This window comes from Symsagittifera roscoffensis, chromosome 7 (genome assembly GCF_963678635.1).
Source record: "Symsagittifera roscoffensis chromosome 7, txSymRosc1.1, whole genome shotgun sequence".
In the NCBI taxonomy this organism is placed as follows: domain Eukaryota; kingdom Metazoa; phylum Xenacoelomorpha; order Acoela; family Convolutidae; genus Symsagittifera; species Symsagittifera roscoffensis.
The window spans coordinates 27195901-27220811 of NC_087068.1; the positions used below are offsets into that span (position 1 = coordinate 27195901).

General features: G+C 36.8%; 1 protein-coding gene across 1 annotated transcript in view; it reads right to left on the reverse strand.

Annotated features, from left to right (window-relative positions):
- The window catches only part of LOC134850899 (structural maintenance of chromosomes protein 4-like), a 208051-nt gene that overhangs the window by 15129 nt on the left and 168011 nt on the right, over positions 1-24911 (reverse strand). The window contains exons 7-19 of the mRNA XM_063866676.1: positions 22443-22583; positions 18099-18249; positions 17358-17549; positions 16849-16994; positions 11921-12029; positions 10880-11173; positions 10766-10806; positions 10262-10532; positions 7284-7436; positions 6948-7074; positions 4566-4755; positions 4097-4241; positions 818-991 (exon numbers count right to left, since the gene is read on the reverse strand). Of these exons, the coding sequence (XP_063722746.1) occupies positions 818-991; positions 4097-4241; positions 4566-4755; positions 6948-7074; positions 7284-7436; positions 10262-10532; positions 10766-10806; positions 10880-11173; positions 11921-12029; positions 16849-16994; positions 17358-17549; positions 18099-18249; positions 22443-22583 (2134 nt within the window). The remainder of the gene's footprint in view (positions 1-817; positions 992-4096; positions 4242-4565; positions 4756-6947; positions 7075-7283; positions 7437-10261; positions 10533-10765; positions 10807-10879; positions 11174-11920; positions 12030-16848; positions 16995-17357; positions 17550-18098; positions 18250-22442; positions 22584-24911) is intronic.

The following is a 24911-nucleotide window of genomic DNA, read 5'->3' on the forward strand; positions in this document are numbered from 1 at the left end:
TTATACTGATGCCAAAATAAGTGAGAAAAGTGAAAATTTTTGAGATTTTGGAATTTTCCAAGGACGACCTTTCTCTTACAAAAAGTTCAGAAGTAGCCGCTTCTGCGGGAAAACTCGCTCAACCGCTATTTTCGATTAAAATTTTCTTTCGATTGAAAATTGAGATTTATTAGGGTAACTTTAGAGAAAAATCTAGAAGTCTCCAAAAAATGCTTAAGTTAAAAAATTGAATTTCCTAAATGCATAACTTTTTTTCTGCTGAAAGCAGGTCGTGGCCGGAAAAGTAGAGAGGATTCCCAAAATTGAGTTTCTCGATTGAACATGGCCTGAGTTATTGGCACGGTATTTTTCCAGTAGTCAATAAAATTGCCAAAAAATGGTCTAAGAATAATAGCTGTTTTTGGGGCTACCCGCATATGCAGAAAAGATTCACCCAACCCGTGGTTTCTATTGAACCCAAAAAACCCACGTTTTGCTGGGTATAGTTCTCGAAAGGACCTGAAATACAAATCAAGTCAAACCGCGAAAAAATAAAATTGAGCCTGAACAAATTTTAAGACTTTTCCTGGAAAAAAATCATCGGCTCAACAACAAACAAAAAAGTCACCGCGTCATAATTATTCGTCTTCATTAAATTCATTGACACCTGAAAACAACGGCTCTTTATATAGCAAAAAACCATTTTACGCTGCCCAAATGTATGAAATACAGGTTCTTAAATATCAGTTCAAATCACTGACTTTTAATGCTGGTTAACTTTAGTTCCAATTTGATATTGGACCTCTTTCAATTGCCAGAAGAAAGCTATGGACGTGACCTGCTTGGTGTAGCTGTTGACCTGTGAGTTCTTGTCTTTGATCTTGGCTGCCAGCTGGTCGCATTCGTGCTGCAATGCAAGATTTTTCTGCTTCACCTCGTCAAGTCCCTTCATTATGTCTCCCATCTCCCTGTTGAACCCCTCAATCGCTCCCTCCAGCTCCTTCTGCTCTTTCTAAACCACCAATTCAAAAGTTGAAACAGCACCAAATTAAAAGTTACTTAAAACCATCATAATTAAGCTTGTTTTTTTTTGTGAGCGCAAATGCGATTTGTTTAACGAAAGGATAAGCTTGTAGAGTTGGAAACTTCAAACTTTGTGAAGGTTTTTAGTTGTTCAATTCTTTGAAAACTTTGAAAAAATCATAAAAAAATGTCATATATCGGAAACTATCATTACAGCTAAAACCCTTGGAGGCAAGATTTACTTATAGATGCTTCAACAGTCTACCACAAGACTCGTATCGGTTATCTCAAGTTTGTCATTCCGACGAAAAATGGGTAAGAGTTTGATGGCACAGTCTATCTCCTAACTGTGCAACAAGAAGAATTAGTTAAAGGAGAAAAAGTTTCGTAGAAGAAACTTGTACAAAAACACCAATTAAAAAACTTCTAATTATTTCTGTTCGAATAAACCGATGTTTTCAATCCTCCTAACTAGCCAGCTGAGAAAAGAAACCTTGCCACCAAAAACTGTCTCTGATGGTTCATTCAGCGCTTCCTTGGCATTGAAAAATCGATTTTTTTTTTAAAACGTGCAAGAAAATGATACAGCCAACAAACAGTTGGAAAAGTGTCAATGATATCTAGTGAAATCAATCGAAAATCTAAAAAGCAAATAGACAGAGAACACGACAAAAAGCAAGCAGCTCTATAATGTGCAATCAAAACCTCGAGTTAGTAAAATTCGGCAATGTCTCGGATTTGATCTGCGACCTAGAGAATATGAGTCTCACGCACTAACCACTCAGTCACGGGCAAATACTAGCTACAATGAAGCAGAGAACAGATGATATGAAACTTCCAATACTACAGATCGTGATTATAGCTAAAGTGCTACCAAAAAATGAGCACTTTTAATGAACACTTATTTGCGAGTTAAGTTAGTGTTCGCACTGAAAAAGAATGTTCGTACTAATGCACTAACGCTTGCAAGCTGGGTTAGGTAGTGAGACAATGAATAGAGGCTAGGCATATTCGACAGTCATAATACAACAAGCAGAAAAACACTTTTTGCAGAAGAACGACAAAAAAATCATTCAATAAGTATGCAGAAAATTCAATTATTTTAAGAACTATGCAGAAATATGGTAGTGTAATTTCCATTGCATAAAAAACCTGGTAGGTCTTTTTCTCGCTCAAAATTCGACAAAAAAATCAAAAACTTCAACCGCTTTTTCTCAACACCAAGAAAATTTTTGCATTTTTTTAAAATGTTATTTCGAATCAGGACTGAAAAGTTTTTAATATGATATGACACTCAACCGAGTCCGATAACTAATTGTGGCACCTGATTTTGTGCTCATTTTTGTGCACCTGAAGAAGTAAATTTGAGCTTAAACAAACTTTAAGACGAACAAAAATAATCGCGAACTATATAGGTGTATCAACGACGTCCATCGACTCTTAAAAAGTATATTATTCCTCATCAATTAACAAAGTAGTTCCAGCGTAATTTTTGATTAATTGAAAAAAGCCAAAATGACTCAATTTTGGAGTAAAATTTTGCTTGAGAATTTCGGAGAACATATTGCACCATATGAACATCTATATATATATATCACAATAAGCCTCTTACACAGTCAAACAAAATTCCAGAAATGTTAAATCTCCAACAACTTGAGTACATTGTTTAAAATTTGTTTTTAAGCAAAGATTTTGGGTTTTATATAGTAAAAATCACGTTTCTCGACTATCAAGCAAAAATAGAACTTTGGAGAGATGTTTAAGATGCTTCTTGTGATATAATTTTTTCATCTATTGATGAAAGAGTTTCAGCGTCATTTTTGATTACATAAAAAAAAAGCCAAAATGACCCATTTTTGGGGTAAAATATGGTTGAGAATTTCGGAGAAAAAATTGCACCATGTTAATTCTGATGAAATTTTAAGCAACTTTTGTTCTCTTCTTTTTTTGTCGAATCGTAACCCAATTTGAGAAAAACGTGTTTGAAAGTTCAAGTTTTGTTCATTTTGTCCGGATAATTTAAATAAGTTCTGTACTTACGTCACTTTAAGCAGATGACTTTCAGTTGAACACAAAAAGCCCATATATACCTAAGCGCATTTATAAATACATCAATAAGTATCACTGCACATGTAGTCCTTAGAGGCTTTTTCCTGAAAAAAAATAGCACGACCTGTATAAGAGTCTTCACTACGTTCATTTTTCTTAATGAATAACTATCACTACTTGCAGAAAATCGAGAAAAAAAATCACTAAATTGATTTTCAAAAAACATAACAAAACATAGATAAACATGCCTCCTGAAAACAAAAAGAGGCCTCTAAGCCGATACATTGTAAGCCGAAAGCTTTCATACCGAAAAAAGACAAAAAAAAACGATATACTGAAATTGGATAAAAAACAAATTTCAAAAACACCATTGCTAATCCATTGCAAGGGTAAATATGAGCAGCGTTTAACTTGCAGACATGAGTACAGATGGAGACGACCAAATTTCATTCAACCCGTGAAAAAAGTTGTTTACGGGAAAAAAGTCTAGTACCCGATTGCAACACCCTGGCTATCTCAAGGGCAAAAATTCCAAACGTATTCATGTATAAACTTTTTAATTTGAGTTGGACATTCATTTTGCAGCTGGAGGGTCAAAGTTATCAGGAAGGTCCCGCAATTTCGGACTAAATCTGATCAATATAAACCGAAAAATGAGCCAAATACTTTCCTGAGCAATAAAATTAGCCTGAAGTTTAGTAGTTTAAAGCAGCCAATTTTTATCCGTTTAAAATACAGATTTTTAACTGAAGCTCTGAAAAACGCCATTTTTTTCTGGAACTTGGGGTATAACTTGGTAGAACTCATGTTATTAAAATTGCAGTGGGGACACTTTTGCCACCTTGCATTTAAGTGTGTTGGTGTGTGTGTGTTGGTGTGTGTGTTTGGTGTGTGTGTTTGGTGTGTGTGTGTGTATGTATGTATGCATGCATGCATGTATGTATGTGTGCGTGAGTGTGTGTGCGCGTGTGTGTAAGTGTGTGTATATGTATGTATGTGTAAGTGTGTGTGTGTGTGTAAGTGTGTTGGTGTGTGTGTGCGTTACCTGGCACACTTCGATGTTCTCCAGTATGTGGTTGGCGTCCCTCTCGCTCTGGAGGAGAAGAGACTTGAGATTGGTCTTGAGCTCAGTCAGTCTCTCCACCTCCTGCTTGTTCTGTTCCATCTGCGCCTCCATCTTCTTCACATTCCTCAACACACACAATAAACATACCTGCGAACTTTTTTTAGTACTTTTTCTGTTCAGATTGTCGGATTTTTACAAAAACTAGCATGCAGACTAATTAGGCCATTACAAACATATAAGATCTTCATACAAAACCGTGCAAAACGACTCGTTTCCATAAAACGTATGTTTATGTTAGGTGCGCGAAAGGAAAAAGAGCGAGACACAAACGATAATGTTGCAAGAAACGTTTTGCAGTTGGAATAATTGAACAAAATTTAGCAAAGCATTTAATGTAATGAAAATTATGGTGCAAGAATTGAGTGAATGAGAAAGTGTTGGTGATTACTTTTCGCTGGTCTTGACAGTAGTTTTCGCTTTGGTCAATTGTGACGTGAGAGCCTGCTTATTGTGCGCACATGTCTGCTGTTTCTCCTTAATGGGACCGAGCACTCTGTTGGTCTCGCCTTGTATCTTCTCATTCAGCTCCTCCACTTCCTCCTTGATGTGGGACGACACTGCAGCCGCTCTCTCGTATTCTGAAAAGAAAACAAAAACAAACAATCAACTCATCTGTTTGCTTCAACAAACATACTCCCCCATTAACCAAAACAAGAATAGACAGACACCTCAGTTGATTTTAAACGGAACAATGGGATCAATTCTTGTGAGCACTCGAAATGCTATTGGTTGATATTAGCCGGAAAATTATTTCACAATTACGATATTGGAGAACACGCATCAGATGGACCCTCCCGGAGGCAGGCATGTGTTTAATATCATGTCGAATCCGACGGTGTCTCCATACTTTGGTGGACATACGGACACACCTCACTACCGCGCTCTGGAGAACCTGGCACGTTCCGCCAATCAGTGGCTGACAATGAAAAAGTCATTGTCCCATCAGGAGGGAGTCAAAGCATTGAAGACGCTGACGGAAAGAAATCAAGTCCTCGCAGCCACCCTTCGCTCCAATTTGTCTGCTGGTACCCTTAGATTTAGGAACCAGATGCAAACGGATCAAATTCGCCCGTCGTTACCAAAACGTAATTTGGATTACTTAGTATTGAATGAACCAAATAAAGTCTAAATATTTAGGAAATTTCTAAATAGGAAGTCTGGCAGAGAACTTTTCAAACCTTTTAAGGGCAAAATCGTGCGGATTACTGGGTCCACATATATTTCTGATAAGGGAAAAGTGATTAGAAGAAATCATTTGGCGGTACGTCTTAAATCAACCGATCTAAGTTTTTCAGGCAAACAACTAACGCCTGTCAAGAAGGGGCAGAAACGCCCCATTGTATCATCTTCACCGTTATCATCAGAAGACAATCGGCCTCTCAAACAATCGAGTTCTCGCCAACGTATCACAGCTAAAACGGTAAACATTCCTGCTCGTTCGAAATTCCCATCTCTGCCAACTTCATATACTCCATCTCGTGGCCAAATTGTGTCGACTAAGTCAAAGGAAACTTCAGTCTCGGAGGCTCCAGGTGTACAGATTATCCCTTCTCCACAACACTCTATTCCAATAGTAGACTTAACAGCATCTTCTTCCACGTCTGGAAATCAAGGAACGGAGGTTCCCATTAGTATTAAGCCAAAGTCACCAATTTCAGTCATAAAAAATCCAGTATGTCCAGACCTCATCCCTATTTCTTTAGACGAGGAATCTTCTATTCCGAAATCTCAAGAAGGAACTTCTACAAAATTGGCAGCATCGGGCATTCCCACCCAAGGCGGTCCCGTCATAATGTCCGAACCGGATGGAAATGTATCATCCTCTTCGAATTCGTCTCGTGCCTCTTCTCGACGGAAAAAAACAGACTACATTTTACGGTAGCCCCATCAGACATTCCGTGAATATTACTCAATCACAGTCGATGTCTACACCTCCGTCAACTCCTGCTTCGCCGGACAAGAAAGTTCGCTTTGTCGTGGCTAATTCAGAACCGATGAACCAAGCAGGACAGTCTCGGGTTGTTCTTCCCGATAATTCCGAAGGCTTATATCGGAAATTCACGCGTTTCCCTAAAAAGAGTTCTTCCGACCATCCGTTGCGTCGGTCAGACAATTAAAGCTTTCGTACCTTCGAAATAGATAAAAACTTGTAAAACTCTCGTTTTCTCACTCAAGCCACATCAGTTAATTTGTAAAACTCCTAGTGTTTATCTGATACAAGAAGTATTGTTTATCGTCTGTGAGGGCACATTTAGTATTTTTTTTCTTACTGTAAAGAAATTCAAACGTTGTTTGAATTTTTTCCGAGAGGGGGAAATGTGGTGTGGCGTAGTTTATTAGATTATTATGACGTCATTAGTGTGCTAGCTATTCGTGCTAAACTTGCCTTTCTGTTTATCAAGGTCGTGACCGACCCGCCAATCCTTTATAGATTTATCACTATGTGTTCTTATTCATTCTGTCACAGCTTATGAAAGATTTAAGTTGTATTGAAAGATTTGTCATGACATTATCTAAGTACTGAACTATCTATATTATTTACATTACTATTAAACATAACAAGGAGAATTGATTCTTGTTTTACAACCGTTCTTTGAGTATTCACACCACATAAGAAGAGGTATCAGTTTAAGACATTGAAGCGAACTTGCATGAATACGCTTCGAGAACATACTGACCAATCAAGAATTTGCAAGAAAATGTAAAAAGTAGTGGGCGTTTATGAGTTGCTTACACAAAGATTACGTCTCATCAAAAGGTATACAATGACCTTGTGTGAGTGTGGCGATGGTGCTCTCTATCTTCTTAGCCTCTGCTGGGTCTGGCTCAGCCGCCTTCATCTCAGCCTCCGTCTTCTTCACCCTTGTCTGGTAGGAGACCAGCTGGTCTTTCAACAACTAAAAAGGATGCACACATTTCATTCAAAATGCATCTTTTAAACAACAGTAAAGTAAACCTTCCTTTCTGTGACCCTAAATGGCCTTCGATCAGATTGACTCATCACACTTCATCTACCCCCCCCCCCCCCCCTCCCCACCTCACACATTAGGTAGATCAGTTTCTGTTCACTTCGCACAAAAGGCATTTCTACTCCACCCCGACTGACCTTGATAGTGTGGTGGATCTGTGAGAGTGAGTTCTGCTTCAGATTGAGTGTCTGCTGCTGCCCCTGCAGTCCCTCCTCCAAATCCACCCTCTCCTGTCTCACACTCTGCAGTCTGTCTCTTAATTGCGTCTCTTCTTTTTCCCAACTCCCTATCTACCACAAATCAGATCAGATCAATCCAACTACTTCATTTTATCAACATGCATGCTATAGATTGAAACATCTACACCATCCTACATGCAAAGGGATCTTCAATCGAAACAAAAGATTAAACCACTCAGCTTCTGTCCTCATCTATGCAATCAATACGTTCAGCTTCATTAACAAAAATTTTCATACGTATTACCAAAAAAACCCAAGCTTGCGCGAACACATATTTCAAGAACAATGGAGAATTTGCTTCGTTATCGATAATAACACAGATTAAGCGTAGTATCGGAAGAGATGCGTGGTATAGCAAGTAAATCGCACCACTTGCGATACCACATGAAAATAGAAAGCATTGCAAGCTAGCAGACAGGAAAGGGGAGCCACTAAGTCTACAAAATGAACAATTTAAAAACAACAACAACAACTAAACTAAACAAGACTGCTCGTATCAGGGCGAAGCCCTGAATGTTCCGACTGCCTTTTAGGATTTATGGAGCAGTAATAACATTAAAAAATTCAATGCAATAAAACAAAATCAAAAAAAAATTTCTAAAATTTGAAATTTTTTATGAAAATCATCCCCCCACACGCCATATAAAGTACAAAAGGATAGATTTCGCTCCTTGTAACAAATCAATTATGGCAAATAAGCTTCTTTCAACCAATTTGGAACGATTTTAAGACGGATTAACTCTCGGCTTACGCGTTAATAGCGCGAAATATATCGCGCGTTAATTGTCCCAAATTGGCCAAAATGGCAATCTTTAAACCCCCGTAACTTTACCACCCGATCACAGGTGAAATATCTTTTCAAATTTGAGATCAAGACAACAATACCTTTCGAATGATGAAAAAAAATTCCGTCAAAAATGGCTAGTTAAAAAGTCGAAACTTGTCTGAAGAAATATTCCGTTACTTTCGTATCGAAAGTCGGAACAATGACGCACATTAACATTCGGTTAAGCAGTAGTATAGAATTAGATACGCTCTTTTAATTTTATTGTTCCGACTTTCGATACGAAAGTAACGGAATATTTGTGCTTGGGGTGGGTTTTTTTCTTCAGACAAATTTCGACTTTTTAACTAGCCATTTTTTACGGAACCTTTTTATATCATTCTACAAGTATTGCTGTCCTGAGCTCAAATTTGAAAAGATATTTCACCTGTGATCATTTTTGGTAGAGTTATGAGGGTTTAAAGATTGCCATTTTGGCCAATTCGGGACAATTAACGCGCGGTATAATTCGCGCTATTAACGCGTAAGTGGAGATTTAATCCGTCAAATAAATCGTTCCAAATTGGTTAAAAGAAGCTTATTTGCCATAATTGGTTTGTTACAAGGAGCGAAATCTATCCTTTTGTACTTTAGATGGCGTGTGGGGGGATGATTTTCATAAAAAATTTTTCATTTTGCTTTATTTCATTGATTTTTTTAAAGGTTATTACTGCTCCATAAACCTTAAAATGCAGTCGGAACATTCAGGGCTTCGCCCCGATACGAGCAGTCTTGTTTTATTGAAAAAGCAATAAACGCAAGTTAAAAAACTTTTTTTAAACTCCTATTACCTTCGATGACGAAAACACTTCAAAAATTGGTATAAAATCGGGCAGCATAACGGGTCCTTTACTGACAAAATTCTTGATTGATAAGAAATGTGACTATGTTCATTTTGATTGCAAAAAGGGGCAACCTAAATCTGCACTCCCATATTTGAATATTCAAATGACAATGTTGGCCCACATCCAGACCACACCCTTCCGAACCAGAACAAAGTCATAGTATTATTTCTACAGTCCTTGCTGACTCATGTAGGTCGCGGAAACAGAAACACAATCGACGAATGAAAAATCTAAACAAGTATCGAGCGGCAACTGAACCGGCAAACTTGGGTAAATTCAAACAAAACTGGAAACAAGAGTGTCGTCACGAATAACTTTGAACTATAAATTAAATTATAAGACTAAGCATTTTGTGAGATCCGGAGGGAAGCATAAAAACTGTATTTCCCCTGAAATTACCCAAAATTAGGTCACTAAGCAGATAAAAAATCAGCCGAAATCATTTGGGCGGAATAAAATGTTTCAGCGAAAAAAAAATAAGTCAAGGTTAGAAAAATCACAAATTGCAGGGGTAAAACAATACACTAAAAGCAACTACAAGACAAATAGCGTTCGGCAAAAAAAAAAAGGTTTAACGATATGGCGACTAAGCCGACACAACATTTGCCGGCAAATATTGGGCTAACAATTCTATTTGAAACAGAAAATTTCCCGTTTGAAAAAAAACAGGTCCTGCTCAGATTCAAACTCAGGGCCTATGCTGTCCCAGGCAGTTAAATTATCGCCAGACAAAATGTGCCGGAGACGCTAAGAAATTTGAATATTTTACACAGAGGCGAAGCTTCGCTTCGCAAGCACTAATGAGAATAAGCCTCGAAAAAGGTAAAAAAAAATTCGGATTCGATCTTTGAACTACTGCGACCTAGAGATTACGAGTCTCACGCACTAGCCACGGACGCATAATAAATCACAAACACTAGCCGAAGATAAAGCAGAGAGCAGATGCTATGAAATTTCGAATGCTACAGATCGTGATTATAGCAAAAGTGTCACCAAATAAGTGAACACTTTCAATGAACACGTTTATTGGAATTCGGTCAGAAAAGAAGAAAGTTCGTACTAATACACCATAACCCTAACCGAAAGTTAAGGGTAAAACTTCTAGTACCCAGTTGCAATACCCTAGCTAATCGCAAGATTGTAATAGAAAATTCAAAACCGAAATAAAGTACATCTCTAACAGTGAAAACAGCAAACAAATGGCACACCTGTGCTGGAGAATACTCCTCTCCAGTCTTATTAGACATGAGCCCCCTCGCCACCCTGGACCCTCCCCCACTCATAGTTCCCGACGTCTCAATCAACTGTCCCCCCTTAGTGACCACTCGCCACCTGTGGGAGCCATGTAGTGCCACAGTTCTCGCTTCTTCTATAGTCTCCGCCACAAGAGTGTCCCTCAGGGCGTAGTAGAAGGCACCTGCATGCTCATCAGGGTTCTTCATGCGCACTTGATCGAACAGTCGCACAGTACCTCGAGGCCTGAACATGCCACTTACATATTAGTCTGAGGCTCATTTAATGCCTGCAGTATTTTTGAAGATAGAGAACGCTCTAGTGTCTAGAAGGTTGGAACATATCGTCAAAGAAATACTTCATTGCCGTGACAGAGCAGATCAGCAGCAATACTACTTTTACTACTATTACTCTATTCACAAGCATTTTTCTGATTTGAGAACCAATTAAAAAGCGGCTTGTACGCTTAAGAAACTTACACGTCAACTCTTCTCTGACTATTCCGTAGATGTTCGTGCATCTTAAAAACAATCACACGTCAGAGTTTGATCATGATCAAATAAATAAAATCAGCAAAGAATATGTGGACAAACCTTGTCGAGGCCCAAAAACGTAGCCATTCCTAGACTTCGCTGCTTGAGTAAATGAACGCATTGTTTCGCTGTACTCATATTATCAACCACAATGAAATCCAGTTGGGGACAGGCAGTGCTGATGGCCACATCATACTGCTCTGCAATAGAACCCAAATCCCCCAATCTGCCCACAACTCCAGACAGGTGTCCCAGCTCCTTCTCTTTCAGGAGGGCAGTCAGTTGCTTCCCTCTGCTTTGCTTCTCTCGCAAGGAGCTGCGAGCTGTTTCTAGATCCTGTCTTACTGCTTGCAGCTAAAGACACCAGTCCAACCATCACTGACGCAAAGGACATAATTATACGAAGCTGTCATTTAAAGCGAAGTTAAATGACAGGCATAAAAAAAAAGATTTCTCAAACAAACAGCCAACTGACAGTTGGAAAAGAGACAAAGAACGCAAGTAAACAGAAAAAGTGCAAACTTCTTTTCCGAGCGAATCTCAACTCGAATTTCAAAGAAAAAATAGATGAACTTCAAGCTCTTTGAATTTCGAAGAACAATTTATGATTGACTTTTTTGATAAAATTAGGCTAACTTGAAAAAACTGGATCATAAGGTAAATTTTTTATTTCGCTCTGAAAACTAAAAACGCTAGCCAAAGGAAATCTAAAAATGCCATTCGTTTTCGGCCGACGAACGCTTAAGGCGACAATATATACTTATTTTGAATGGGAGTGCGGGTCGAAAAAACGCAGTTTTGTGGTCAAAATTGCCTAAAATGGCATTTTCACCTGCTTTTTCAAAACTTGGCCTGCGTCGCAAAATTTTTAGAAATCAAACTAGGGTCTTTATAGTGTTCTGGGAGCGCTCGGAAAATCAATTTGGCCGACCTAAAAAAGTCGCCATAACTTTCGAAAAAACTTAAATTTTTGGAAAACCCGCCCCCTCGAGAGAGTTCTAGATTATCTGAAAAGACAATCTGAAAAAAAGACCAAACTAACAGCCCGAACAACGTTCATCGACTCATTATAAATCAAAACTCAATGAGACACCTGCTTACCTGGCTCTCCAACGTCTTCTCATCTTGAATCAGCTTCGGTAGTTTTTGTCGGCAGATTTCGACATTTTCAGACAGTGTTTCTACATCTTCAGGAAGAGTCGCTAACTCCCTAAAAGCGAAATAAAACCAATCTACAAAACGTATTTAATACCAATTACTTGCGGTTTTACACGGCTGCTAAAATTTACTTAATTGAAAACTCGCAAAAAGACTCAAGACATCAACTGAATACTTATAAAATGACCCATAGCCTAGTCGTAATTCGAAGCTGAAGAACCGCAATTGGTTCAAGAAACTTCAAGAACAGAAAAGGAATCATTACATCTATCAAGGATATTGCAGCCACAAACGGTTGATTAATCGGGAGTAAAATAATGATATTTGAGTGATAGTTCCAGTAGTAATTCAGGTCAAATATATATGGTGAATCACCCGCACGAAATTGCTCGAACCAATGACTGAAGGCCATGTTTCACCAGCTAATTTTTAACAAAAATCGCGAAATGATCTTTCAGTTTGTACCAAATAAGAAAGATCAATTCCAGTTCAGCTAGGAAAAATCACTAACACCCTACCTTTCAAAATAGGTGGTTCCTAGTAGAATGTCTCGGAAAAATGCAGTTTTGCATTTTCCCAAGTTTGTTGTCAAAGCGTCTGTATGCATGTTTGTTGATGGTAAAAAGGTTAGTGTCACCTTCTTTTGTTCAACTAACTATCGAAAAAGTGTAGTTTCATGGCAAAACAGTTCGTCTTTCCGTGGTTCATTGAATGTTTTCTAAAGGCAAAAGAAGCTTGGTTGTCAACGAACACTTCCAAAGGCCTATTAGATATTATGCCTAATTCGCTAAGTATGCCCAGAAAAAGAACTCGCACTTTTACTGTTTCGGCCAGAGCATTGTGTTCTGCTTCGTCTGTTGAAGTTGATACACAACGCTGAAGTCTGCTAGACAAATTTTTTACGCCTGATTTGTCACTGAGCTGAAACAATATCTTGACGTAGTTCTTCCATTGACTATATATCCAGCCTAGTCCGCATCCGAGTAAAAAGCAAATTTCAAGACTTTGTACCTCCTATAGACTGAAGACAAACCTTTTGTTCTTAGCAGGCAACTTTTGCCAGCTTTCTAATGCTTTTCACCTGGGTTTCGCACAAAGAACTTGAAAGTTTTGCTGCAAGGCAAATGTCGGGCCTACTTGACAAAGCCAAGTGCTTTAGTCAACTAACAAGTCCTCGACAATTACAATTTTTCATATTTCCTTGTTCTCCTGACCTATCGTGATTTCGTTTTCTCAAATAATCAATATTCAATCCTAACAACCATTTAAGATCACTTATCTCACCTGTCTCAAATTTTTCAGATATTTTGTGTTAAAACCAGCTACAGAAACTTTTTCTTGCTCCACAAGCTACCAAATCATCTACCCACAAACAAAATAAACCTTCTATTTTTCCTTCACTCCTCTTAACGAACAAACACTCGAAAACGACTGAACTTTCAAATTCTATTTCCTCAAGCAATCCTTTTAGAGTCCTATGCCAGTCTCTACCGGACCGCCTTAGCCCATAAACACTTTGCTTCAGAAGGCAAACTAATGTTTTCCATCTTCGTCAAACTGCTCGAGGCCTTCAGGTTTCTCCATGAAGATATCTTCATCTGGTTTTGCATTTAAGTATGCAGTTTTCATGTCCAACTGTCTCAACTCTTACTTATTTTGAACTGCTAAGCTTATAACTATTCTGATAGTCGACATCATAGAAGTAAGTGAATAAAATTCACGGAAATCCCTCAATTTGGGTAATGTCTTCAGCGACCAATCTAGCTTTAAACCTAAAGAGCAAATGCCGTCTGCTGCCTATATGTTTCTCTCCCATTCGTAACTAGTTCCCGAACTTCTCTATTCATTCAAACTCGTTTTTCATTGCTTCTCGCCAGTCAGTGTCTGCTAAAGCTTCCTTAGCATTTCTTGGTACTACATCGCCTATTGCTTCTTCAACAACTGCATCACTTACAGCTAATTCTAAACCACTTATTGGTTCTTTTTCGCCACTTTCTAGCTTTTTATCAAAATAGAACTTAGATTCGTCAACACTAACGTTGAGCATAAGGCCAGTGATTTTTTGAAAAATTGGTATCAAAAATCAAGCAGCAAGCCATTAGAGTAATCGTTCCCCACACTCTTTCTATCTTTCCGCTCCTTGAGGGGTATAAAGAGCCGACGTTTCCAATCTTTATTTCTGTTTCCTACAAACTCGCCTAAATTCTTGACCACTATACTCTCCTCCGCCATCTGAAACTAAAATCTGTGGAACTTCTATATCTGCTATAAATTTGTCCAGATTTTCTGCTGCCTCATCTCTCGTCTTCGTGAAGTAAACTTAAAGTAATCTAGAAAAATTGTCTACAAAACTAATAGCATATCTATGTCCATCCACTGCCGTCGGGTCAAAGGTACCAGAAATATCTTTGTGAACAATATCGAGTGTACTGGTTGCCCTCGTGTAAGAGTCTTTTGCAACTGGCTTCTTTATTGCTTTATTCAACTCACAAGTTTCACTTTATTCAACTCACAAGTTTCACTTTATTCAACTCACAAGTTTCACTTCATTCAACTCACAAGTTTCACTTTATTCAACTCACAAGTTTCACTTTATTCAAATCACACTCCATTTTAAAATCACTTTTCTCCAGGCCTTCAGCATGTTGCTTTAAATGACTTAAGTCATTGTAGTGAATATGACCCATCCTGCAATGCCACTGTTTCAATGTGCTAACTACATAAGACGTCTTTTCCTAAAAATGTGATCGACAAAAGAGACCACTTTCCTCTCTTATTGGGTAAACTGGACCATTTCCTTGACGAACAAACGAATTCGCACCAAAACGGACTTTTGATACTATTATCAAATTTCATGTCTTTTTGAGAACGTAGAAAGTATCCTTCAGCTCTATAATTTTAAGTTCACCTTTCTCGTCTTAAACTCTGAGCCTAACTTCAACCTTCCCAAAACTTTGTGGTTCAGAGCAATTTGCATTGCTAACCGATCCACTGAAATTCTCATCTAGCCTAACAAACATCTCTCGATCCTTATTCATATTACTGGTGGCTCCAGAGTCTACGACTATAAGACGATAGCACTGAATTTATACGATAGCACTGAATAATACGATAGCACTGAATTTTTCGAGCGTTGTCTTCACTATCTCGTCTTCTGCTTAAGTATTCTCTGCACTGTTTTGACACATGTCCTCTCTTGTGATAATTAAAACAAATCAGTTTTCTTTATTAAAAGCATGCTCTTTTTCAATGACTTGTCTCTCGCTATCAAAATTCAAATTTCTTTTCAACTCATCTAAATTTTTTCTCATATCTACTAAACTTTGCTATAGTAGAAAAGGTTTCAAACTGTTTTAGGAGCCCTTTCAAAATGAATGAAATTAACATTTTTTCACTAGATCTTTCGTTCACTTGTTCTAAGTTCTACTGAATCTCCTCTGCTCGAGTCAATTAATCTATCACTACTTCATTGCTCTTCTTTTTCAAAGTTGTAAGTTCGGAAATTAGTTTTGTCAGTCTGAGTCTCGCAAAACTCTTAGAGCTCTTCCATAAAACATCCCAAGCTTTGCTACCATTGTCTTTGTAAGGTCTTCCAAACAAAACAAATTTCTAATCTAGAGCCTACACGAGTTCGTACCAGATGTGCAACGGTTTTTCCTCAAAAATCTCTTCTCCTTTATTTATTACAGCTTGTTTTTGATCGCTGCTTGCATTCGGTCTTAATCTTGGCATAAAATTTCTATAATAAACTGTCTCATTTAAGATCTTATTTAATTTCAGATGAAAAATGCATGTCTCGAACTGCTCTTCAGAGTAGGAAAAAAACCTTTTCCCGAAAAAAATTATCCTATCAATTTTTGACAACTTTTTCCTAATCAAAGTTCCTATTTCTTACTAAGGTCGTACACAAAGGTTAAGCTCTTATCAAAATTCAATAAACTAAATAATGCTCAAGGTAAAATACAAGGACCCCGTTTTCTCTTACATCAAAATCATGTTATAATCAACAATATCGCCCGCAAATATAATTAACTTTAACGAAATTTATTAGTAATTTGTCAGTTTGATCCAATTTTTATTTCACTACCAATTTCTGCGTTGTGCTTCTTTCAGCGATGTGCTCACTCAATGCCCCTTCGTGCTGCTTTTGACTCTATTCTTTCAATACTTAGTGGTTGATGATTCTACTCAAAGCCCTTATCTTCGTCTCAGTTGTGTTGCCCTGCTTCTTCGAGCCATTCTTTGCGGTTGATGATTACCCTCAAAGCTCTGTCTTTGCTTCTAGTTGTGTCGCCCTGCATCTATCTTCTCACAGTTCTCTATCTGATCAGCTGTATATATCAAGTTGTTTCATATTTCTGTCACAACTACGCAGCAAATCTCAAACTGTTCGTTTGAATAAACAGTCAATCTTGACTCCTGACTTCTCACCCTTATTTGGGCACTGTGCCCATAACCTATCAAGTTTATTGCAGCGACAAACGATTGATTGACAAGGAGTGAATTAATGATATTTGAGTGATAATTCCAGAAGTATTTCAGATCAAATATTTATGGTGAATCAGCCGCACAAAGTTGTTCGAACCAATGACTAAAGATCATGTTTCACCAGCTAAATTTATCAAAAATCGGGAACTGATCTTTCAGTTTGAACCGAATAAGAAAGATCAACTCCAATTCAGTTAGGAAAGATCACCAATAACATCACCCAAATCACAATAATTACTTTCAGTATCAACTTTTTACGAGCTCTTCAATCACCAAATCGGCAATTTAGTGAGCACAGTGGATGTTTCATCCTTTCAAAAGACTAAGGCATATAAAATATAAACGAAAAAAGTGACTGGCATGAAATAAAAGTGGACACGAACTGAGTCTTGTCGTGGAGATCCTGCTGCAGCTTCTCGGCCGCCGTCGTGGCCTGTTGCCACTGTTTGTGCAATCTGTTTCTGGTCTTGTTCAACATGTCCAGATCCGCCTGTGCTCTGTCTACTTCACTCTTGCACTTGTTTGTAGTCTGGAGAAAAAAAAGATTGCTTCTCTGATGCTTTGTTGCCATGACATCTCTCATCTCTATCACTATTTTTGCGTTACACTCTTACAGTAGGAAATTTCCAAATTCATTATACGCAATACTTGGTAAACATGTTTGTGGTTGAATATTATACTGTTCGTTGAAATGGTTGAAATGCAGATGGAATACAATGGAATACATGGTTGAAATGCAGGTATTCGGCACTTATCACAATTTTGCGCTAAGCGTTCTCTAGGCCAGCAAACGATTGAGAGATGACTGCATTGCGGCTACAGAAAATGAGGTTGAATGAGCAGTGGAGGTTGTAGAACTAGGAGTGGGTTTGTTTTGTCCTATTTGACTGACCTCGTTTTTAGAGATGAGTAGTTTGCTCTTGGTCTGCTTCTCCTGCTGCAGACTCCTGGTGTCTATGGACTCCACAGCAGCCGAGTACTCCTCGTCCAACTCCTTCTTCGTCCCCTCCACACTCTCCAGCTCCTCCTCAAGCCTCTCCATCTCTTCTCTCTTCTCACTCACACTCTTCAGCGCGTCCTCAATCTGGGGGAAAAAAGAGACAAACAGAAAGTAATTAACTATCAGACTTATTAAATACAATTAATTACATTCAAGTCAGCAGCTCCTTCTCAAGTCCAAAAAAACGGCTTTACTACTTTTCTAAATTTACTTTTCATGTATTTTCAAGCTAAAATATCAGACACCAGATTCGATTTGTCTGACTCCAGCAAAGCAAATCAAGAAAAAAACGTAGGATTTTTAAATAGTTTGCCTCAATTCAAGTGCAATAGATTTTCGAGTCGGAGTAAATCGCCGCCTATGATACGCTTTGACTGATCCTCGATGTCATCGATTGTAATTATTATGTGCCTGTAGAGTAAAAATGTACTCTTAATTTGGCACAATCGTTTGCTTGTCTGTTCAGATTTATTGCTTTCAACATAAAACGATGATTTAGATAACTTTGAAAAACTCGGCTACGTGCATAAAATGTACACGAAAACCAACTTTCGAGTATAAAAAGTGGTTTAACAAAACTCGGTCATCATAACGCATAGTGAAAATGAGGCAGTAGCAGCAGCAGACCTTTACCTTTTTGCCCAGTGTCTCCGTTTCCTTATTCAGCTTGGGTATGCCCTCCCTGGCGTTCTTGACATCTGCCCTGTGCTTCACATCCTGCTGGTCCACCTCAGCAAACTGTCTCTGCAGCTGCTCTGCCTTCTCATTCGCACCTCTCAGCTCCCTAAAACACATTCGATACACTTACCAGTCATAACAGTGAGCGTATCAATATTACATTAGGCTTGATATGTGTACTAACCTAACCTTAAGTACGAAATTGCAAGACTAGTTTGAAGTTGGACAAAAAAACAATAAAAGGGTTTCTAAGTTGAGGATTATTGGTCACTTAAGGCACTTTCATACACTTTCAAATGACCTTAAAGGGAAAATGTAATTTTTTTTTTTTAAATTATGTCCAGTTCCTGAGAAGTGCCGCGGTATTAATCAGAATCCTAAACCAGATCAATTTGATTTTAATGATCAATTAAACAAGTATTTCATAATTATCGGTTAAAAATTGGGCATTCAGCGAGATATCACGCGATCATGTCTGAAAAAATTGACCATTTTTACTCTTACAAAACCAGATCAATACCATTTCTAAATTGGTAGTCTAGAAAAAAATCTTCTAGGTAAACAAACCTTGTTTAAAATATAGATAAAATCTGATGAGAGAAATCACTTATTAAAAAAACTCAGGAATAATTTCTGTTATATTCTGATCATGATTAACACAGAGGCGAAGCGGAGCTTCGCACTACTTGCGATACAACACAATCATAAAAAAGCATGTCCAAAAACCTGAAAAAAAAGTTGACACAGAGGCGCACCACTTGCGATATAACAATATAGGATTAAAACAGAGGCGATGCTTCGCTTCGCAAATATTAGCGAGAACACGAAAAAAAGTAGCTCTATAAGCAAAAAGAAAAAGAGGAAATAAGCCTAGAATTAGTAAAAATTCGGCCACGTCTCGGATTTAATCTGCGACCTAGATAATATGAGTCTCACGCCTTAACAACTCAGCGATGGGCGCTTAATAAGTCGCAAATGCTAGCCACAAATGAAGCAGAGAACAGATGCTATGAAATTTTTAATTCTACAGATCGTTTTTTTTAGGCAGAAGTGCCACCAAATAAGTGAGCACTTTTAATGAATATTTTTATTTGCGAGTTAGCTTAGACAAAAAAGAATTTTCGTGCTAATAAACTAACGCTTGCAAGCTCGCTGAGGTAATCAGACAAGGAATAGAGGTTAGGCATATTCGACAGTCATAGCACATATAAAAACTCAATATCATTCAATAAAATTGCAAAAGATTTAATGATTTCAATTATGCAGAAATACGTTAGTGTAATTTTCACTGCATAAATAAGTCTACTAGCTCGTTTTCTCGCTCAAAATTAGACAAAAAAATCTGAAATTTCAAACCGCTTCTTCTCAACACTGGGAAACTTGAGCAAATTTTTTTTAATGTCCTTAGAAATCACAACCTAAAGGTTTTTAACAAGATAAATCATTCAACCTAGTCGGATCATTAATTGCGGTACCTGATTTACCGGAAAAAAAACAAAGCCAACAAACAATTGGAGAAGAGTCAATGAACGTAATTAAACAGAAAAAAAACTACTGATATGTTTTTGAACTTCTAGAATAATTTATGTCTAGCTTTTTTTTCGACAAAATGCATCACATTAGAGAAAACTGAATCAAGGGGTAAATTTAAAAACAAAGATACAAACTGAACTTTAAAAGAAATCAAAAGTCGAACCTCGAAAGTAAATTTGAGCTTGGACAAAGTTTAAAACATTTCGTTCATCGACTCTTAAAAAACTGAAACACGCCCGAATTCAAAGTTCCTCTTCTTGTTTCAAATGGTTGGAACAACGAAGTCAAACAACAAAAAAAAAACAAATTCTCTGAAAAGTGAAAACAAAGAAATTGTTATGACACCAATAGGTCTCTTCGCTATGTTCGTTGACACTTAAAACATTTGTGAATCCCATTTGACAGTTTTACTAATAGATAAACTTTCGTTCTGTTCCTTTCATAACACCACTCACAAAAAACCAATTGAAAAGAAAATATTTCAAAAATATTGAACTTTTTAAAGACATCCAAGTGGCGTTCAATTTGATCATTCAAAAACTTAAAAAATATTATTTAAATAAGCAGACAGAATTAAAGCCAACAGCCAATTGGCTGAAATTCAATCATAATTGTTCGGCAAAATCTTATTGGAAAAAATACAATTACAGCCCAAATGGTATCCACAAACCATACCTGAACTGAAATCAAGGTATTACACACAATTCGCAGACTAAACCGAGAGCTTAAAAGCCGAGAAATCATAGTATCGATGTTATAGAGCAACATTTGTTTTATCACTATACAAACAACTACTAGATCTATCAAAATGAATGAAAAAGGTTTTTAAAAAAACGAGCACAGACAGCAGAAGGTAAAAAACTTAACAAGAGGTAACAAAACAGAAAACACAAGACAGAAACCATTCATTCAGAAAAATATTTTTGAAAATCTAAATGAACTTTAGTATGTTGAGTCTCCATTACCCTATAAGACGCGACTAAGTCAATTAAAAAAAGACGAAACCAATGAAGCCGGAAAAAGACAAAAAAACTGAAAAACAAAAATAAAACGAAACCTTAACAAATCAAGTTGGTAAAATAACAATCAATAGGAAAATTTCGATTCGACCAGATTCAAAATGCTTAAACACTTTCAAAAAACAAAAGTGAAAACTGTTAACAGAAAAAATAAACGATTCTGAGATCTGGTAACTAAGCCGAAAAACAATAGCAGATAAATGGTAGGCCGAAAATTGTTTCAACTGGAACATTTACCATTTGAAAAAAGATCCTGGTCAGATTCGAACCTTGAAAATTTGCCGACCCAGGCTTAGTCGCTACCTCCGGGCTAAGTGAGCAGGAGACAGTAAGAAACTTGAATTCATTTTGAACAAGTATACAACCAGGAGCCAATGAGTCCTATGAACAAAGGTGTTCAAGGGATAAAAGTGTAGTACCCGATTGCAATACCCTTGCTTATCGCAAAGGTAATAAAAACTAGGTGAAACGAAAAATTTTGCATCTCTCGATGAAGAAATCACAAAAGTGGTGGATCACAAAAAAAATGTTAAAAAGACCAGTAAAAAAAAACGAAACGAAATCGAATTTTCAGCCTGACAAAACCACACACCTGAATCTTGTGCTAAACTTGCCACATATCTTCGTAGACAAAACAGTCAAGTCAAAATTGCAATTTAAACATTGTCGAAACTTATGGATTTTGTTTCGAAATATTTTTCATATATTGAAACAATACGCTATGCCATCAACCCCCATATTTCCCCATAGACCTTTTCAAAGGCTGTAGACATAGGGGAAAGCAAAACAGACCAGATGAGTCTGTGGTCAAGCAATAATGCAGGCGATCTTTCATTCTATAACCTTTTTTTGAAAATCCGTAGAAGGGTTTTTGCAAAAAACGAAAAATTTTACAAAATAAAAATTTTTTCAAAGCGACTCAAAAAAAATGAAATTGAAAACTCAATCCTTAAAGCTTTCATAATACCTGTTTTTATCAGACAGGAAATCTTGAAAAAAGTGCCAAGCAGCACATTTGAAATTCAATTAAGGACAAAACGTACGAAGCGGAAACAATGCCAACAATCTTAGAGCAGACACCAGTTGAGCCGAAATAAAAAAATATTATGTGAAATCTTTTTTCAAGTTTCAAGTCCCCCCTGAAACTACCCTGTAGTAATTAGTAGCCAGCCGTTATTAGTAATTCAATTCGAATTTTCACGAAAATGAGCATGTCAGGTGAAGGGCCTTGAGCATGCCAAGCGATTCAACTCATTTTGTTAAATTAGTTGATAGCTAAAAAAAGTCTATGTTCCGATTTGATAACGCTTGCTAATCGCAAGCTTAAACATAAATTCCACCTTCGAAATTAGAAGTCGATCACGTAGTTCGTGACTTTTCCTGTTCAATAGTGGAGTTTGCCTTCCTTTTAACAAAGGAAATGAAGTGAATTTAAAAAGAAATCAAAAGTCAACCGTGAAAATGTAAATTTGAGCCTGAACAAATTTTAAGACTTTTACTGAAAAGAAAACAACGAAAAATCATCGCGACCTTTGTAACAGTCTGAGTAAGTTCATCGACTCTCAGAAAGTAATTCTCGATGACTTCAAAGCCCACCTTTTTCTGCTTGATTTTCCGATCATAGGTAGTTAGAACAAACGGCAATTCATACCAACATTTTTATGAGACCTTGCTTCTGAACATTTTAAAATTAGAAATCAGTTTTCTTTCTTTAGTTGCAATTGCGAATAGAATACATTACATATACCTGCACTTTTCCTCTTTGGATTTTTTGATATTCATGATTTGGTTTTCCACGTCTCGTTGAGATGCCTGTTTCACGTCTAACACGCCCTTCAATTCGTTAAAATTGGTCTCCAACCTAGTTTTGCTAGCTGACACCTCTGACCTTTAAAAACATAACAAAAATCATCAATAAAAACAGCCTGTTGCTGTGCAAGCTACACAGTAAAATCCGATCATAAATACAGTGCTGATTTAAATTATCCGGACAAATCGAACAAAACTTGAATTTTCAAACGCATTTTTCTCAAATTGGGTTAAGATTAGACAAAAAAGGAAAGAGAACAAAAGTTGCTTAGAATTTCACCAGAATTAATATGGTGCCAATTTTTCTCCGAAATTCTCAACAAAAACTTTATCCCAAAAATGGGTCATTTTGGCTTTTTTCAATTAATCAAGAATTACGCAGAAACTATTTTGTTAATTGATAAGAAAATTATATCACAGGAAGCCTCTTATGCTGCTCAACAAAGTTTAAAAAGGGTTAAATCTCCAAAAACCAGTATAAGAGAAAAAAATTTCACTTGATAGTCAATAAATGTGATTTTTACTATATAAAACCCAGAATCTCTGTTTAAAAATTTATTTTAAACAATTTGCGCAAATTTTTGGAGATTTAACCCTTCTTAAACTTTGTTGAGCAGCATAAGAGGCTTCCTGTGATATAATTTTCTTATCAATTAACAAAATAGTTTCCGCGTAATTCTTGATTAATTGAAAAAAGCCAAAATGACCCATTTTTGGGGTAAAGTTTTTGTTGAAAATTTCGGAGAAAAAATTGCACTATATTAATTCTGGTGAAATTCTAAGCAACTTTTGTTCTCTATACTTTTATCTAATCTTAACCCAATTTGACAAAAACGCGTTTAAAAATTCAAGTTTTGTTCGTTTTGTCCGGATAATTTAAATCAGCACTGTATAGCCAACAGTGTCATGAAGTAAACTGAAAAAAATTAGACATTTTTTACATAACTTAGGATCTTCAAAAAAATACATAACATCACGTTAAGGCTCTTCCAAATAATGATCTCCTTTCGGAATTGGAGAGCGTTATTTGCCTTAGCATGTTATTTTGAACTGAACGTTTATTTGTATGTGTTTTGGTAATCAATCAGATCGCAAAAGACTTGTTGTTGTTCTGAACATTCTAACGATTTCAAAGTAAGCATAATCGTGATCCGGTTGGAAAAATTTCAAATTCCAAACAACGAATCGGTTCGCGGAAATGTGAAGCTTTTCTAACAAGTTATTTAAGCTATGAAATATGAAATATTTCATGAAGCAATTTGCATGGCAAAAAAAATTAATGTTTTTCTACTGAAACCATTCAAGAGTTGAAAGTTTGATATGTGAAGCTAATTCAAATTAAATCGATTAGCGGAAAATTAAGTACTTTCTAAGCAAACTATTCAAGCTATCTAACTAAGAAATATTTCAAGTTATTTCACGAAGGTAAATTAAACTTTTCTGTTCTATGGGAGTCATTCAAGCAATAACACTGAAATATTTCTAGTTATTTTGGAGAGAGAACTGATTCGCAAAAAAATCAAAATCGAAAAGTTTTTCTATGCGAGCTGTAAATCAAATACTTAGAAACATTTCCTACAGCAAATCAGTCTGCAAAAAAATCAGGCAGGATTTTTTTAGCAAACTATTCAAGCTATGAAATATTTCCAGTTATATTATAGACCAAAGCTGCTCGCAAATAAATCATTCTTCTAAACAAGCTATTCAACCTGTGAAACATTGGAAGTATTCGAAGCGGTTCGTAAAAAGTTTTTTCAAGCAAGCTATTTTAGCTGACACTTTGAAAAGTTATTTCATACACTGATTTGGTTCGCGAGAAGATTAAAATCTTTTAAACCAGCTGTTTAACCGAAGAAACATGTCAAGTTATTTCATATGCTGAATCGGCTGACTAAACAATAAGGCTTTGTAGGCAAGCTATTCAAGTAAGGAGAATTAAAAAGGTTCCAAGCTATTTCGTAGAATTAATCACTTCGCGGAAACTTAAAATCTTTCAAGCAAGCTATTCCAGGTATAAAACTTTGAAATACTTCAATTTATTTCGTAGACCGACTCGGTTTGCTCAAAGTTAGTTTTTTTAAGCAAGTAGGTTGCTGTTTTTTGTTGATTCATTTCAGACTGAATCTGTAATCGCAAAGCTTTGGACTAAAAGGAGGCAGAAGCTCAATGGAGTTCATATTCTTTAGAGTTTAACACAGAGGCCAAGTTACACTTCACATACACAAGCAAAAATATGACCGATAACGCTACTGGGAGAAACTGAATGAGTAAACATTTGAGTCTACAAAACTTCTTCAGTGACGCACGCCAATTAGGACGCATTAGCAGTAACAATCAATTTGAAAAAAAAAATTACCAACAAACATGCCTCAATTTATCGAGCAGTCTCTGGAGCAGTAATAACTTG